The sequence below is a fragment of the Rhipicephalus microplus genome, chromosome 10 (genome assembly GCF_043290135.1).
Source record: "Rhipicephalus microplus isolate Deutch F79 chromosome 10, USDA_Rmic, whole genome shotgun sequence".
NCBI lineage: Eukaryota > Metazoa > Arthropoda > Arachnida > Ixodida > Ixodidae > Rhipicephalus > Rhipicephalus microplus.
The window spans coordinates 101,064,353-101,083,455 of record NC_134709.1 but is presented as its reverse complement, the minus strand read 5'-3'; the positions used below and the strand labels follow the sequence as shown (position 1 = coordinate 101,083,455).

The following is a 19,103-nucleotide window of genomic DNA, read 5'->3' as shown; positions in this document are numbered from 1 at the left end:
GCAGAAACTTATGGGGCTACCTTTCGAAATAAGTACACCGAAAAAACAGAGTTACAGGTCAGTGTACTCCTCTGCCCATTGAGAAAAAACCTTTAAGTTCCCGGTCACCGCTAGAAATCAAACCCGGTAATTCCCGCATTTTCAGTGGACGCTCTAACCATGTAGCCATCATTGCGGTTATCTCAAAGCTGTCAGCAAGCATATCAAGAAACGTATAAGTATCAGCAGTGCAGCGTTGGTCAAGTTGAGATTTCTCAGTTATAGAAGAGCGAATCACGAGTCTGTGTGCACGACTATCCGCATGCGATGTTATGAAACTCATGTGGTACGAAAGTACTCGCGAAGCCTACTTGCAAGTAAAACAAGCCGGCTTTAAAACTAAATAGATCAGATGATAACGGTGAACTAACCTATATGTGGCGACAGAAAGTCTCGCAAAGCTGATATGAGGATGCTGTCTGCTATCACTGAAAGCACGTGTTGCCAAGTATTTTCACCAAAGATCGAGTGATTCGTCGTGTGGTGGAGGGCCCGGTTTGTTCACCTATGCAAGAAACACGCAAAGTCGCAGTATTCGTTTTTCGCTATCACGTTTACGCCGACGCTAGCACGGTCGAACAAAGGAGGGATTGCGTGGTCCTGCGATACTGCCCCACCGCAAGACGACGCTATTGAATCCCACACAACAGCAAGACAGTTTAAGGGCATTGTGAATATTTAATCCCGTGCAAGATACGCTCAGTCGAACCTTTTGGTTCTATTAGAAGAAGAGGTTAACACTAAAGTGGAAAACACTTAAATATGAAGTCAGAAAGCGCATCGATATATAGTAAAGGTAGCAGTGAGAAATCACAGCACTGAGAAAAACTGCCGAACTCTTCCCCGGGAAGCGCGTCTTCTCTGTGGCCATGGCCTCAGAAATTCGCAACTGACAGAAAAACGTGTCGAGGCTGTCGTTACATACAGATTGTGCTGCGCGAAAAAAGCATGAACTACAATGCTATCGCTGCAAAAATTCTCTTATTCACAAACTTCAGTGACACAATAAAGTAGATGGTGCCGTAATTTTTATTCAGATTTGTTATAGTGTGCATTGAAGCATTGCGTTAGCGTGCATCGCCCCTGCACATGCGCTACACGCGAAGTACGCAACAAACGCTATCTCTGCATAACTTATTGTAAAACTGGCTATACTGCGCGCGAGTGGTACACCATCACCTTGCGTTCTCACGTTATATGGTGGAAATGACATGCGTTCTCAGCGAACGCTTCCTTTGCGTACCTTATTATAAACCTCCCTAGTACAGGGCGCACGTAGCTTGATCTAGTGCATACCTTGAAACTGCTTCTTTAAACGGCCCACAGAAAACATCGTTACTTTGTTGAAATTAGGCTAACCGGTACAACTGCAGTTCCCGCTCATGCTAAATTGAACGTGAATGGAAACCGTGGCCGGCGTTTACCTTTAGACAGCTTTTTAGCTTGTATGCTGAATAAATTTTGCACTCGGGTACTCCAGGAACATGTTAACATGCAACCTGCGATTCAACATTTGCAACACGCTTTTTCATTTTTCACGGTTGTTTAAAATGAGCTCAAAAAAGGGAAAATCAACCTACCTCCTAAAACGACATAAGCTTGTAGCATACAGAATCCGCCAATTCAAAGAAAACTAATCTCATGTCGCGTATTCACGTCCGTCCCTCGAGCATAGAAGAAATTAAGGGGCACGATCGGGGAGCGTTGCCGCACCTGCAGGATCAACGAGCGTAAATGAAATTACAGAAGGGTCATTCCATGCCAAACGTCCCAGCCATTTCGACAACCATCTCAAATATATTTGAAAAAAAATGTGACGGTCTACTGGACTGAAAACAGTGAAACATCGCCGAGTGAAAAACTTTTAAGTCACGTCCCTGAACTCGCTGGAATGTCGTTTGGGTGTTGTTTGGGAAAAAAGTTATTTTACAAGTACCGCTCCTTTTTTTTCTACACCAAATCTGGTCTACATGTCAATTAAAGGTTCTTGTGTAAGGTGTTTCAAACTCACTAATATTAGTGCAATTTTTCTGGCACATATGCCCCCAAGAGTTAAGCCACAATGTGTTACGTTTTTATATTTGCTATTACAAAAATGCACTTTGTATGAATATATTAGTTTGGAATATTTACTTAGCGAAAAGTGTAATTTAGGAAAAAATTTGTTTAGACCTCTCAAACTGCTAAACTTTACAGGAACAAATTCACAAATCTCTGAAAATTGCCATTTTTGTCCATAATGAGGCGCAATTTGCACCATATGGTGGTTCAGTTAAAATCACCTTTATATGTAAATCGAAAGAAAATAACAGTTCTTTTCATTAGTAATATGTTATCATTACACTTTTTTAAGAAGAAAATAATTTTTTAACATTCCCATTAACGGCACTGGAAAATTTCAAGGCGGCAGCTGTGGTACGACCAAATGGGAAGATAGGCGCCAATGGGAAGGGGTGCCTACACAGCAAACGCAGCCTCAAATATTCGCACACACAATCTCGGAGGCCGTGACGCATCTCTGAAGGTTTTTGAAAAAAGTACTTTTCTTACATCGAGACTCGGACAATTTGGCCTTGCTGCGTGCATTCCCGCGCTTGTAATTCCCCGTTAGCACGCGTATTGCGTGGCTTCCGCAATAAGGCGGACAGGGCCTTTTCGTAACTAGGTGGTATAGCGTACGTTCCCATTAAATGTCGTGGGCTGAACATCGAATCGCAAAAACTGTACTTCACTACATTGCAGCACAAAAACCTTTGGCAGCGACCAGAAAGATGTTAGTACCACCCCCAATTTCGCGTAGGAGTTGATCGTATCACCGAGGTTTTACTGTGTTTTCAGGGACCCTGTGAGACTCGTATCACTGAGGCTTCACTGTATTGCGCACGGGGGACGTCACGTAAAGTTTGTGAGGCGAAAAGCTGTGGCGGCACGAGCTGTATACGCACGTTCGGTAAGCCAGAAGCTTAGAAGCACAGCCACGGCTTCTAATGATGGTGGGCGCGCGCATCAAGTTCCCGTCGGATGCTTTCCAGACTATGCTTTCGCGGACACCATTCGAATATGTGCGTTTGCCAACTCAGCAATGAAGCGCGCTTTCGCAGAAAAAATCAAGTTTCTTCACAACCAGGTCATTTTTTTTTCATTCTGACAAACTCTCACCTTTTCGACACTTTTTCATAAAAGTGCAAGTGGCAGAGCGGACAGACGCCCATAGCAAGCATTCGTGTGCATCTTTGTTTTACGCTAACTTCCTTTTTGCTGCTATAGGTGCAGAATGCTCTTACAACCAGTCCTATACAGTAGTTAAAAAGGTTCTATTCTGTGCACTTTTGAATTCCTCCACATTGTAAGGCTTTTTAATGGCCGCATTTCAAGGCAATCTGAGAGTCCGTAGTGTCCCTCTAGGCCAATCACTATTCCCAATGGCTAAATGGGCTGAATGGACACGATTGCATTACTCGGCGTTCAGAATGGCACCCGTAGACACTCTCATTTCAGTTACAACAAACCTCCCTTCCTGGAAACCGCAGTTACATTTAATTACGTCCCACTAACCATGGTTGCCCCAAACCTAGGTTGACCTCCGTGGTTAAAGTCAACTAACAAAATATCTGTATCTATATGGGAGGTTGATGGCAGCGTTGCTCCAGCGTTGGCCGATAGATTTCCCCAAAAGTGCATAAAATGGTCTGTTTCAACAACATAGACGTGCTTACGCAAAACAGTGGGACAAAAATAATAGTGCACCAAACGCTGTTATACTAAACGTGTCAATCAACATATCTTGGCTTTCACACCGACTACAAGGTGACCCTGTCTACAGTTCTGAAATCAGCCTTATGACAACAATTTTCGCAGCACTTCAATACGCTCGGGTACTGCAGATGGAAAGAAAAATGAATGAACTTTATTAAAAGTCCGGCAGTTCTTGTCGGGTGAGGTGATGAAAAAGGAAATTAACCCCGTCCATTCCCACCCTTCGTCGATTATGATGGCGGTGTCTCGGGTGACCGCCCGAAGTCCTTGGACCCGGGTGACGTCTTCAGCTAGCCGGACGGCCCAAAGCTGGTCGGCCAGCTCGTCGCTGGGGAGTTCCGCCTCCCGATCGGCAACAGTGACCGCAGCCGCAGCGGAGGCCGGCCCCTGCCCTCGTGGGGTGGTGGCAGCAGCAATTGGTCTCGGAGTTCGTCCCTGCCTAATATGCATCGCGAAGGGAGCGGCGGCAGTGGCGTTAACTTTTCCAGCACACTCCCAAAGCATGTGCCGCAGTGTGGCCCTTTCCCCGCACGCTTTACACGCGTCTGTCGGGTATGGATGAGGATAACACAGGCGGACGATCGCCGGGCTCGGTAAACAGGAAAGAAATATTTTCAAGTGAGAATAATTCTTAATTGTGAGTGCACAATAACAAAAATTATCTAAATGTTTATATTTTTCTTCGTGAATCGGAGCGTCACCTGATCTTCTTCTCAACCAAAGACCAAAGGCAGCTTTTTCCATGTAACAGAAGCTGCCAGCAGCAGTTGGCGGTAATCGTAGTTCACTCAGTATAATTCAAGTTTGTCTTGATTAAGGTTCGCTTGCCTGCGTGTGTAACTAGGATATCACAACAATGGGTTGCCAACAGTTCCTTTGGAAAAGCGTTAAATACCATCATCACTCACCTGCCAAAAGAAAAAACATTTGGCTGAAAAATCTGTCGAGACTTCAGCGCATCAGTCTTGAAGGCAGCATCGCTGTTCCTGCTGAATTATCGCAAAAAAAATCACTGCCTTGGCTACGTTACGAGTCATACATTGAAGAGTGTCCAAAACGCAAATGGCATGGTAGCGCTTCCCGTACGCACAAGAGCATTCTACTCAAATGTCCATTACGGAAGGATACTTCAGAAATTTAAACACTGTTTGTGCAAACTGCTAAATATTAGTTAACATTGTTCTTCCAGCTTGAAGCAAGTCCAAAACGTGTTACTACTTCTCACCTCCCAAAGGCCAAAGCTGTACTGACGAGAATTCATCGAGTGAAAACTTGCGCTTTACAAAATGAGAACAATTTTATTAAAATAAAATGAAGCCCAGTCCAGGTCTACACAAAAAGGCAAAATGAAGTCCAAGCCATCAGACAGCATCCAGATGTTTGACTAGTGCCTTCAAGATGTCTGGGAAGGAGCCCGCCAGTCACTCTTCGAGAATCGTAGGTCTTAGTTTAGTAGCTATGCCCCCAAGGCGCTTACGCCTGGTTATAAGACTACCCGGAAAATCTAAAAATTGTGTGGGTGTTATCCGGGAAACCACCATACGCCGCGCAGGCGGGAGACCCATTTTTGCCTCGTAAGTAGTGCTGAGGGAGAGGAATCAGTAAAGAATGATTTTGAGCACGCATCATCAGTACTGTCTCGCCTCTCCTGATAGACTGGGGGGATCAGAAAAAACTCTACGATTGTTACACATTTCGTCTAACCTTGCGCGCCTGTCGAAACGCGCAGGAGCAAGTATTGCCTTTTACTTCAGTGAATCCGACCACCACAAGGGAGGATCAGGAGACTTACACGGGACATGACATGTGGTACTTCATTCTCTCTGATCCCAGAGTTAAATGACCCTGTATTCACTGTATACCAAGAAAGGTGAATGAGTAGACATCAAAGTGTATAGTTAGTAGGCACGCGTCCAGAATGTCACCTGTCGCAGCACTTTGCAGGCTGCCTGGCTACCTGTGCTCCTCGCTATAAGCGATGGGCAGATGGGTTGGACATGGCAAAAGAACCTTCTTTGCCGGGGACTTGTCTTCGCCTTGATGAATACGAGAAGTACCGGACTGGTGAAACGTTCCAGGTGTTTTTTATAGCAGCATATCCCAGGTGCTTTTGAGCCCCCTCTCCTGTGGACTGTGCCAGACACTGAATCCATTTCACATTCTCGTTCGACGAATTCTTCTCCCTTAAAACTACGTTGATCTGCGCCACTTACATTGTCCTATCTGTAAATCTGTATTGTGACTTACAGCTAGTGCAAACAAAACACATTCTTAAGTACCAACTGGATTTTTACGCCACAACTGACCACGCCTCTTTTCTACAAATTGGTTCGATGAGTTCAATAACAATACAATCAAACGGTAGCACGGTGAAAGCGCCAACACATCGTAATAAGCTTCATCAATGAGGCACCATTCGCGTTTATCGAGTCTCTTGGCCAATTCGAGAATCGACGCTTTGTCAATATTGCCCTGTACTAAAACGATTAACGTTTTTTTTTTGCCCGCGTCTCTCGGCGATGTTGCCGCCGAGTTTCCTCGACCGTCCCAGCTGCCGGCATGCACGTCCACTTCAATCACAATCTAAAATAAAACGTTCGCATCTATCTTAAACAGAAGGAAAAAACACGTTTAAAATGCCATAACTTTTGCTTATAAAGCAACAGTGTTTACTTTCTGTGCGACCTGCTGTTTTCTTCCTTGGTTATTTCGAGCACTTTCCGATAGCGGCTGAGTTCTTCCTTGTCGAGTGTAATCCCCACCTCGAGTGACACAAGTGGGTATGGCGTTTTGCGGCCAATTAATCACTGTCCCGCACTTCGACGATCACTTTCACTTCCGTGTTGTTCCCTGCGTCACCGTCCACAGGCGTGCCATCGTCGCAAGTCCGTCTCTCGGCGCCGGCAAAGAGCGCCCGCCAGGTGTGCTTCAAGTACAGCGGCGTGTACCCATGGCTCGTCAGGATCCTGGGCCTGGTGCACGGTGTAAAGAGCTTCCTGTAGTTGAGGAAACCTTCATCGTGCACTCGGTGGACGCCAACCTTCTCGGCCACAATACCAGTTAAGAAGACGTCCTCTAGGTACAGGTAGGGCACTCCGGAGCTGCCCCAAGCAAGGAGTGGCACGCTGTCTCCGGACAGGAGGTACGCTGGTCCAGCCAGGAAGTCCGGGTACGAAGAGCTCCGGTATGCCCTGGAGGACACGTACCACTTGCTCCGGGGATTTCTCTGGGGCGTCCACTTTTGCGCCAGCAGACCCCACAGCGTCCTCTTGACCCCGCTGAGGGTTCGAATCCGAGCCGCCAGGTCCCAGACGTTCAGCAGCATGTCATCGTCAATCTTGAGCACGAGGCTGGCGTCGGAGCAGTAGGCGCTGGCCCATCGAACCATGGTGATTGACTTGAGTGTCAAGTTCTGGTACGAGTCAACGAAATCAGCTTGAACCATGTCGCCATATTGCGAATCTTCATACGCTATGTTCCTTTGGAACGGCTTCAGTTTGGGTGTTCCCACTAGGAACATCACCTTGTAGCCCCGGCGGCGGGCCGCATCGCCCCATGTGCTACGGATGGCGTTGCGCTGCGCGAAGTTGATGGAGTTCGTTATGACAACTATGAGAACGGCCGTCGACGGTGGCTTGGAGCACAAATCGGGCTTGTTCAAGATGTAGGGGAAAGCGTACGTGTGACGGCCAGTTTCTAATCGATTCTTCGAGAGAATGCGCTTGGATGGTGACCTCGGATTCTTGCTGGTTTCGGACTCAGCGTTCCGCGTGGGTGCGGTGATGGAGGGGTCGCAGCTGAGCGCCTCCGTGAGGCCGACGTCTACGCGATGGCCAAAGAAGGACATGGGCAGGTACCACTGGAAGACAACGTAGACGCCGACACAAGTCGTGACGCAGAGAAGCAGCCGTGAGAACTTGCAGGGAATGGTCATCACCGGCCTGTAGCCGCTGCATCAGGATGGACCTACAAATGCAAAAGGCAGATTAGGGGGCTGATTTGTGCTCACTCAAGTATTTGTCAGCAGTAGAATCATGTAGAGAGCTCCTACAGCAGAGAGGAGAAGGGGGGTTTTCCGCAGCACCCTTCCACTGATTGGACGAATGTAAATGGAAGAAATCAAGAGTCGCGATTGATACATACATAAAATTGAAACAATGACGTGCTCTCACAATATAGTACCTCTGGGTATCTAATTTTTGAAGGGTCAAAGTGGGAAGCAAGCCGTTTTTCAAATACATCACCAGGGGCCCATGAGCACTAGTTTCATCGAAACTCACAGGGCCATCACCCTGCGTCTACCGCAACGACGGGTCAGGTCTGCTTATTAAGGGAGTGGGCGACATGGCTAACCCCTGGAAGCATGTGTAGGGGGCTAGTTGGTAAGACATTCTATGTAAACATGAACTGCGCTAAGAACGAGACACCAGAATCAAAGCAGACAGGATTAGCACCGAATAACAATACATTTATTTAAATCACGTAAGCTGTCCTTCTGGAACGAAGCGCGCATGCAATGACAGTCGCGACCACGGGACCCAAGTACGCTCCTCCATCAACACTCCTATATACACAAGAAAATCAAGCTCTTTCCTGGAACCATACAGAGATGTATCGGTGAAGCGTATGATGTGTATCGTTCCAGGAAAGAGTTTGATTTTCTTGTGTATATAGGAGTGTTGGTGAAGGATCGTGCTTTGGTCCCGTGGTCATGACTGTCATTGCATGCGCGCATTGTTTCAGAAGAGTAGTTTATGTGCCTTCTACAAATCAGTTGTTAATCTGCGCTCCTCCTGTCTGCTTCTACTCTGGTGCCTCGTTTCTAGCGCCATTCAAGTTTGCATAATTTGGCAAACCCAGCTCAGATAATTAGGGAGAGGGCCGCTTCTTTATCATGCTCCCTGGTTGGAACTCGTGTGATAGCGTGCGAACTCTTTCAACGTTTCGGGCGCCCGACTCAAATTTGTGGTTGCACATTTTTTTGTAGCGTTAGCTACACTGGCCTCGCTGAGCCAATTTCGCGTAGCACTGGTCTGCGCATGCGCAATGACACTCCGCCGCCACCGCATGCGGCTCGCCGCCGGTGTGCACGCAATCCGATGCACTGCGCAGACGATCAGTGGTGTAACGCACCGGAGCCGGCACCTCCCTCGCACTCGGCCGCGGCCGCGACGACTCGCCTTCACCAGTGTGCGCTTTCCAGAGGAGTGCCGTCATAGCCTTGGTAGACATATGAATGCCGACATGCGCGCCTTCCCTGTTCAGTCGCCATCTGACGCTGCGCTGGAGCCTCTTGATAGCGCCTCTGACTGGCGTTTGCCACTGTGGTATAGCCATGGAGAAGGAGAGTGCAGTAGAGCGGAGAAGCTTAACTCATCGGATCCTGAAGTAGTTGCCCGGCAAAATAAATATACATGTGCCGCATATTACGTATACCGTGTGTGTGTCATTGAAACAGCTGTAAGCATGATATCTGGAAAGCTAAGAATAATCAGCTGAACCTTTGCTAACGCTACGTATATCCTGGCATAGCTGAGCTAAGTCACTGCTGTTTTTTTCTCCTTTGCTTGCATGTTGAAAAACAAACAGTAGAGAGGAATAAATACAGCGCATCAACGTGGATCAATAGAACCTCTTGCATTCATCTATCAATCAATAAATTAGATTTATTATGATGACACGAAAGGATGTTTCAATCGTGAAATATTCAACCGAGGATCCCAAAGTACAGCACTGCAATGGCACCTTCCATTACACTCGATGTGTGTTCAAAGATATACATCCGCCTTGCAGCGTATTGCTGCAGATAGTCACATTGCTGAAGTACCTACGAAACTCAACAGACCGTTCAAGGTATCAAACTCATCGGGCGGGGTAAAAATATTTGTCTGCTTGAAATGAATATCACTGATGACAACTTGTAGATGTATTACAAACAAGAAGTTCCACTCTGTCGATTCAATTATATTGCCTAGCTGACTTCAAAATACCTATTTATTTACACCCTAATTGATCCAGATCACAGTGACAAGCGCAAATCAACACATTAAAACATTTCTTGCAATAGAATATTAAATGGCTTTGAACAATCTTATGCAAGTTTGCAAATCTACACACAGTCCATCACTATTCCCTTCTGAGGGAGTTGAACTGTCATGAGAAAACTTGTCAAGTCAATCTATAGATCTGGAGAGAAAATAAAACAGAGAAACAGAATGAAACTATTTGCAGCAGTTTTCTTTGGCACACCCTTGCTCCTTCACAACTTCTTTTTATTTAGGAGTAGTGTACAAGTAGTCATATTGTAACCCCTTGGATAGTCAGAAATGAAAATGACAATGTTCCGCATTCGAACGAGCACATCGCGAATAAAACGAAAAATGGCAGTGCCTTAGCTGAGCCATGCCAGGATATACGTTGCGTTAGCAAAGGTTCAGCTGATTATTCTTTCTTCTCCATGGCTATACCACAAAGGCAAACGCCAGTCAGAAGCGCTATCAAGCGGCTCCAGCGCAGTGTCAGATGGCGACTGCACAGGGAAGGCGCGCATGTCGGCATTCATATGTCTACCAAGGCTATGACGGCACTCCTCTGGAAAGTGCACACTGGTGGCGGCGAGTCGCTCGCGGCCGCCGCCGAGTGCGAGGGCGGTGCCGGCTCCGGTGCGTGACACCACTGATCGTCTGCGCAGCGCATCGAATTGCGCGCACACCGGCGGCGAGCCGCGCGCGGCGGTGGCGGAGTATCATTCCGCATGCGCAGACCAGTGCCACGCAAAATTGGCTTAGCGAGGCCAGTTTAGCTAACGCTAAAAAACAAAACTTCAATGAGCGCTACACACGTTTCCAATATACCTGCAAGTTAAACCGATGATCACACGACATCGATGTAAATGTATTGAAACTGGCCCAGTATGCACAAACAAGTTGCTACAAGTGCTCCATAATACTTGGACGACGAAACATGAAGAAAGGCACAATACATTTCTGCCTTTTTTTTCTTGTCTCACCAGTATGCTACGCAGCAAGTGACAAAGTGGGAACACTGTCGATGGTTTATTTTACGAAGTGAAAAATGATGAAAAAATGGAACTGCACACACCGTGTGCCTCTGACTTTTTCGTTTGCGATGAAGCCTGGTACGCTGACGGCCATTGGACATTCGGCTTGCGAACGCTGGTGCAATAAGCCCTCGATACGCGCTTTGTATTCGGCCGGGGCTATGTCGACCTGCTATCGACGTTTCGTAAGCGGATACTGCCGTGTTCATTCACTCGCGACGTTTTGCTGCCACTTTCTTTTCCCGTTTTCTCTGTTGCATTAAAATGAAGCGCTCGGTACATGTTTTTACTTTATTTTATATGTCGCAGAACTGTTGGATGTCAAGCTACTCTTTTTTTTCTTTTTCTTTCACACGCCTCACTTTTCTTCCCTTACCCCACTCGTCCCGACCCCGATTTTTCATCTCATTCGCTTCGTGTATAGCAATGCACTGTATGGCTAACGCGATGGAGCTCTTTCTGTGCACAGAGGCGTTCTAACGCAAACACATCTCTGCACCACTGTATGGCTCGCTGGGCACAAACAAAATACCCACAACGACGCAGACCTGCAGCACTATATACGTTGATTCATTCATTTCTGCAAATGTGCATAAACAGCGTTAGGCATTCTTAAGGGTGTAAAACAGAAAAAAGAATGAGATGTCAATAGCCTCAAGAAACAGTGGTAGGGGCTGACGTACGGTAGCGCGGAAGCATATTCACACAAGAAAATTTGTGAATGGGCTTCAGCGCTAAAATAAGTAAACCTTTACCATTGCTTCTTCAGATTTTGTGCATAGCTTGTTTTTTTTCTTGTGTAACAGAGCTGCCCCCTTAAGACGCCCTAAAGTGGTTTCAGTTCATGAGTTACGTATGCACCAGTTGCAAAATACTTGCTTGAAGATGTGGGACCCAGAGTCCAAATTCTGAAGACCATACTGTCGGAAGAAGCTTTTCGAGGACACTTGCAGAAATAATCAATTAATTAATAACGACTAATGAAGCACAGTCACTTAAGAAAAAACATGACAAGGTAGGACTGCGTCAATATGTGGCACAGTTGTATACAGTATTTCAGTTAGCAAACACCGATTTGACAGCAATACATTATGCAGCTTACTGGGCAGCATACCTTAGCAGCCATCAATGAAGTTGATTCATATGTGGGGTTTAACATCCCAAAACAACATCATATGATTATGAGAGACGCCGTGGCGGAGGGCTGCAGAAATTTCGACCACCAGTGGTTTTCTTATGTGCACTCAAATCTGAACACACGGGTGTACAGCATTTCCGCCTCCATCTAAAATGCAGCCACCCTACCCGGGATTCAATCCCATGACCTGCTGGTCATCAGCTGAGTACCTAGGCCACTAGACCACTGCTGCGGGGCAGCAATCAATGAAGTTAGCAGCTGCATTTCATTCTAGACTTGTAAGAACACTGCCTAGTAAGAACACTGCACTTGTGAGCGCTCGGTTCCAAATATTGACTGGACATGATGGCCAGTCAAATATTGTCTGGCCGCACTTAATGCTCACACCGGCTTCAGCTTAACCCCCGTATTCTGGAACGCCCCTTCACTCAACACTCCACCTTCACTTGAGAAAGCTGATGGTAGCGCCATCTTTAGGCAGGGCAAGTCACTGCATATCAGCGATAATTGGCTGCTTTCTTGAGTAGCGCAGCGTCATTTTTTAGCCTAGCTGTGCCGAAGTTTTCAACTCTGTCAAGTGAAGGGTGAAAATCGAGTCGAGGAGCATTTGTGAATACGGGGGCGAGTCTCTTGAGGGGGGATTCGTTACATGCTAATAAATATTAAAAAGTTAACAAATCTTCATCAAGTAAATTGTGACGAGTCGGTGAAGCTCTGGCCATTGTGTGGGTGAGTGACGGTAAGCTAGTCGAGTGCAGTCTCATAGCTTAATTTGAGAGACTTTGTGTATATATGTTTTTTTTCACCTTACAGGCGTCTTATACAATTCAATGAGAACTTAGGAAATAGCTGTAAAGGGGAAAATACCTAAAAGTGCGTTTAGAGTAAATTACCAACGCTTTAGAGCAATACTATATTATGTTTAGCCATCAGCTGTCCTGGCCTAGACATGGCATGACAAGAACTTTAGCTCCCGAAGGACAGATATTAAGGGAGCCATAAGCCTCTCGCCATATCAAGTCGATGCCTCCACCCACGATTGGACCGGAAGTCGGTGGGACCGGAAGTCAAAGTACCGTCGCGATTTCTTGGGCCCTCTGAACGGCCTGGAGTTGTGTCTGAAGGCTGCTGCTCTTGAGAGATGCGTCCCATCGCTCTTTTGGGATGGGTGGAGAGGCGTTAGGGACTAGGCACAGCCAGAGCATGTGACTAAAAAAAAAAGCATGAGTCGTGGCCACATTTGGGGCACGACTGCGAATGGCCGGAATCTATTTTGTTAGGGATGTGATTAGAAAAAAATTGGCAGATCCCACGTACAGTGAGAATCGATGATACGCGAAGCACGAATGAGAAAGGTTGATATGTCACTTTAAAATCAGCACAACGTTACCAGGTGGAGATAAATGATGCCGTACATGACTTCCATGCATGTCATGATTATCATGTTTGGATGTGTCGTTTACCTTCGTCATCTATTCATGTCACGTGATATCAAATTTATTATAGGTAGAGCTAGCGAAATGCCCGCGAGCACGCTATCAGCGTGGTATGATGCCATGTACTTACATGACACGCGTGTCAGGATTATCATGTTTGCACTAGTCATATGTCTTGTCATTTATTGACGTCACGCAACACCCGATTTTGTATAAGTGGAGCCAGCAAAATGGCCGCAAGCGCATCATGAAGGACCCAATATATTCCAATGTAGCGTTGACGCGCGTGCATGCTGGACACAGCGACGCTAGGTTAGCAAAACGCGAGCACTATATAGACTGACGCCAGACGCGACCGGCGCGACCAGCGTCCGTCGCCATGGCCCGACGGAAAAGCGGCGCAATTTGTGACACGCTGCATTTCGTGCCGATGCGTTACCCAGACAACACTGCGTCTCCTTCTTTTCGGGGCGGAGAGACGCTGGACGCGCTAAAACGCGCGTGCGTCAAAGCAACGCAGCGCGGCGCGTGCCTGCGAGTATATGGCAGGACTGGCGCCTGGCGCGGCAACGCGGGCGTGACGCAATGAAATGAACGCCGGCGAGCACGCGCACCGCGTCACGTCGAAATGTATTGGCGCCTTGGCTGTGGCATGTACTCATGTTCTCACATGACACGCATCTCATGATTATCATGTTTCCACAAGGCACATAACTTCGTCATCAATTCACGTCACGTAATATGAAATTTGGCATATGTGAAGCTAGCGAAACGGCTGCGATCGCATTGTGACTGTGGCATGTAGTAATGTTGTTGCATGACACGCATGTTTTGATTATCATGTTTGGATGTGTCATTCACCTATGTTGTCCGTTCGCGTCACGTAATACTGAGTTTGGTACATGTCAAGCTAGAGAAACGGCCGCAAGCGCATCATGAGCGTAGCATGTGGTCCTGTTATTACATGACACGCATCTCATGTTTATCATGTTTGCACCAGTATCATAACTTTGTCATCCATTCACGTCCTGTAATGCCAACTTTGGTATATGTGACGCTAGCGAAACGGCTGTGAGCGCATCATGAGTGTGGCATGTAGTCGTCTTGTTACATGGCACGCATGTCATAGTTTTCATGTTAGGTGTTGTCACTTGTGTTCGCCATGCAATCACGTCATACCATACTAGATTTGCAACGTGTCATGTGGACGAAACCACCGCAAGAGCTGCAGGACCATGAAATGTAAATCATGACAGTCATGACATACATGTTATGATTTTCATGTTATGACTAGTGAATTGTATTCTTCACGCAGTCATGTTATGGCATACCAAGTTTGGTATAGATACCATTTTCGAAACGGCCAAGAGAGCTAGAAGTCCTAAACAGCTAGATAGATAGATAGATAGATAGATAGATAGATAGATAGATAGATAGATAGATAGATAGATAGATAGATAGATAGATAGATAGATAGATAGATAGATAGATAGATAGATAGATAGATAGATAGATAGATAGATAGATAGATAGATAGATAGATAGATAGATAGATAGATAGATAGATAGATAGATAGATAGATAGATAGATACGCTCAAATTCGCCAAAGTTCGCTAAAAAATGCTATGCATTTAAAAACTAGATAACGATTTAGAGTACTTTATACTCTACTATGGGAGAGCACTGGGCCGTCCCGTGGGCTTACTTATAAGGTCTTGCATATAAGGGCTGTGACGAGGAGTTGGAAGCAAGTTAATTCTATTTGACACAGAATTTTATGAAAAGTAATTTGTTGGAGTATGTAGCTCTCGACGTGTGCTTTTCTGTTACTGGTTTCCTTGCGAAGCCTAACGTCTAGGTACGTTTTAGTAAAGACCAACACATCAATACCATTTGTATAGGTTTCATTTCACCGAGCACAGCAAATTTTTGCATTATAATTAGCTTATGTCCACGACGATGGCTTTTGCATAACCTTTTTTTTGCCTGCGTGTTTCAGATATTTCGGCTATAGCAATGATTCTCTACCACGACCATAGTACTAGGCGGTAATAAGCTTCGCCCCTAAAACTTGTAGAGAATGCGTATGACCTTTTCCCGTGCCAGAAAATGTCATCGACATTAAAACAAGAAAGGTATAGACGAGAGAGACAGAACTAGGCAGAAAATAAAAACAGTGAAAAAATAAGCACATACAGGATGACACGAGGGGGGGGGGGGGGGAGGGTGTTCTGCCACGCCAGCTGCCGCCGAGAGAGCAGATAGTACCATCGGCAGATCTATTTGTCTCAGCAGGCATGAAATGAAAAATGACAGCATATTCACGCAGTGCATGATGATGAGTGGAGCGAAGCTTCGGAAGGTTTTATCGGTATACCTTGAATCTGTCCGTCTGTCTGTCCGTCTGTCCGTCTGTCCGTCTGTCTGTCTGTCTGTCTGTCCGACTGTCCGACTGTCTGTCTGTCCGACTGTCCGACTGTCCGTCTGTCTGTCTGTCTGTCTGTTTGTCTGTCTGTCTGTCTGTCTGTCTGTCTGTCTGTCTGTCTGTCTGTCTGTCTGTCTGTCTGTCTGTCTGTCTGTCTGTCGGTCTGTCTGCCACTCACACCATCGCGACCTGCCAAGTCAGCCATAAACTAAGATGTGATGAACTGGTGACAGTATGACAACCCACGGCTTCAGGAGCTTCGCCCCAAAAAAAGTAAGACAAGAAAAACGTCTTAGAACATCTTCCTGAGAAAAGTAGTCGACGAAGGCTCCTGCTTCAGAGAAGGTGACAGTTCATGGTTCTTTCTGGATACCCTTCGTTAGCCTAAATCATACCAAACTGAATGAATTATTCAGTTTTTCCAGAAACTTTTATTCTGGAATTAGTGCAAGAGAGGATTGAAGATATAACCGACAACACCTAATTCACATTTCTGTCACCTTAAATATAAACGGAGGCCATGTGATGCTTGCACGAGCATCATTATAAATAACAATAATGGAATCATAGTAGATAAAAATGATTGGTTTACTCCCTAAATATAACGCATTTCAGATATTTCGTTCTTCTTATCTGTGTTAGGAGACGGTTAATGTTAAAGTGCAATAAAGATTGTTTCGTATTTTTGCACATTACATACGTATATTTTATTATCTTAATATAGTCCCCGATTTTGGGGTTAGGAGCGGTGGAGGTGCCGTTCGTAAAAGGAGGAGGATTCAGTGGGCAAGCTACGTGTCTGGCTCAAGCCACAACGCATGTTGCCTATTTGCTCCCCAACTTGTGCCTCGCTGCTCGGAATACTGACCAGCATACAGAGAGGCGACATCGTGAACGATGGTCTTTCGTCACTAACCTGCCGGGGAATCAAAATATGAATAACTGCGGCAGCCGTGACAGCCATTCTCTGCTGCGACGTCGATTGCAGTGTTCCGACCGTTGTTCTCTACGAGACTGTCAAACGCTAATAGTCAAGAATGTAGTAGCTATCTGCGCTTACCGTATACTTTCTCGCTCATGCATGGGTGGCTTTACGGACGTCACCGAAACGGCCACCTTAGACTACTAACGTAGGTGGGACAAAAACTTTTTGATGTCATTCTAGTTTCATAGCTGCGTTTTTCGCGATTCATGCACAGAGCGCCAATAACGTTCCAGCCACGTCCTTATCACACTGAAGCAGGTTAATCCCCCGTAATTTTAGTGCTTCTTTACGTCACTGAGGTCACCGTATTGAGGCCACGTTGTGCGTCGACCACGTCACGTGCAAGCTATTCTACACAATGAAAGAGGCCACAGAAGCCTCATCAAAAGCGGATATTGACCATCGGTAGGGTTGGCGTCAGCACGAATTATGCAACATATCCTCCTCACGTGATCCCGTAACGATGCGAAATCACCATGACGTCACAAGTCACCAACGTTTGTATCATCATGACGACCCTATGGTGTCACATACCCCGACGTCGAATGCAGGGGCCAACAGACGACACCATAGCATGGTCAATGGTGGGCCGACCACGGTAGCAGTGTGACAGCCAGGTGAAATGCAGAAAGCTTGCAAGTTCACCGCCATGCCAAGCCACGTAATAGGCTGAAGCCTTGCCGTGGGAGAAGGGAGGAGACCAGTGCATCGAAGGGGAAAACAAAAGATGGTTTACGCTTTTAGGTCGTCTCGCGCGAATGCCTAAGGGACCTTGCGAGTTCTTGCTGTGCAAACTCGAGACAAAGAAGGCCATTTGGAACATTTAAAGTTAAGACGGCGAAATGATGGTGTTCTTTTGAAAACATCTGCGATGCCCATCGCATCTGTACTGATCTGTTTATGGCGCTTTCCTCTATATGTTTTCTGACGTACTGTATTATCTCGAAACGAGCGCACATGATGTCAAAAGTATGTACATACAGGAGAAAATAACATGCAATTATTTGTTTTTGAATCTAACGTAGAAATGATATTAAACGTTCGAACAAACTTTTACTGCTAGCTTACATCTGCAGCGACTGCGTTAGCTGTGCTTGCCAAGCCTACTTTTTCTTTTCCTATTTTTTGCATGAAGAAAAAATCCAATTTATTTATACACACGTTAAGCAGTCAATCGCGTTTTTTCAGCCCTTGACGTAGTGTGATACGACTGAATTAATGGAGTTTGCGAACACAGTCTCCATTGTAGGTGCGGTGAGCGAAATTCCCAAACAGCACAGATGCACAAAAGACAACAAAGGTGGCAAGTGAATTTTGTAAGCAAACTTTAAATACTATTTTATATTCTGAAGACATGTCAAAGGCATACACTAGTGCAAGATTAGTTAGCACTACACATGCCAAGCTCATAGCTTGTAATGTCTTGCTAATAATATTTGTTGTCCGGCTCAGTATCTACGGCGTTCGGCTGCTGAGCCGGAAGTCACGCTTTCGATCGCGGCCCCAGCAGTCGTATTTCGATCAAGACAAAATGGAACGTATAAAGTGACATGTCAGTGCGTTTTAAAGAACACCAGAGCCCCGGAACTTTAGACCACGTGGTTAAAATTTGTGGAGCTCTCCACAACTGCGTCTCTCATAATCATAGCATGGTTGTGGGACATAAAATCCCCGGTATTTTTTTTCTGTTTTCTATTTTTCTTTTCATTTTTTTCATTTAAACTTCACTCACGATTGTTTACATTACTCCTTTCTGCAGTGCATTTGGGCCTTGAAAATACCTTTATTAAAAAAACAAATATTATTATCTTTATAATAATTGTTCGCATTTGACGTGCGAAAACTAAGTTATGATTTTGAGGTCAGTCCTTCAGTGTATTTTTCTTAAAAACCCCCAGTGGGTGTAAAATATCAGGTGCGGGATTCACATTAAACAATAGCAATCAATACGCAGGTTGCTATTTTATGCATTTCTTCATATTACAAGCCAACATGCATGTATAATATCTGTACGTAAGCACCGTGTAGAACCAAAGTACTCAGAGTCTATTAAAGTGTTTAGCTACATGTTGTGCATACGAATGTGAGCACATTACGTCGACAATGGCAGAAAGTAGGTCGTTCCCGTCTGTTGCCATGTGGGAAAAAAAGGACGCTGAAAATGTACATGTTCTAGAATGTAATAATGAAACTTGTGGTGGGTGGCTTTTCCTGACTGATATTAGTTTTGTGGGTTTGATTTAGGGTGGTTGATGCAGGACGT

At 45.8% G+C, this 19,103-nt stretch overlaps 1 protein-coding gene across 2 annotated transcripts in view; it reads right to left on the bottom strand.

The window, feature by feature from the left end:
- Positions 1-5,015: 5,015 nt before the first annotated feature.
- Positions 5,016-19,103, bottom strand: part of LOC119181143 (beta-1,3-galactosyltransferase 5) — a 38,642-nt gene continuing 24,554 nt past the window's right edge. Inside the window, exon 2 of one of the 2 annotated variants that reach the window (XM_075875962.1) lies at positions 5,016-7,761. In XM_075875962.1, coding sequence (XP_075732077.1) covers positions 6,596-7,729 — 1,134 coding nt within the window. In that variant the 5' untranslated portion in view covers positions 7,730-7,761 and the 3' untranslated portion in view covers positions 5,016-6,595. The remainder of the gene's footprint in view (positions 7,762-19,103) is intronic. The other variant, XM_037432329.2, reaches the window with a different exon arrangement.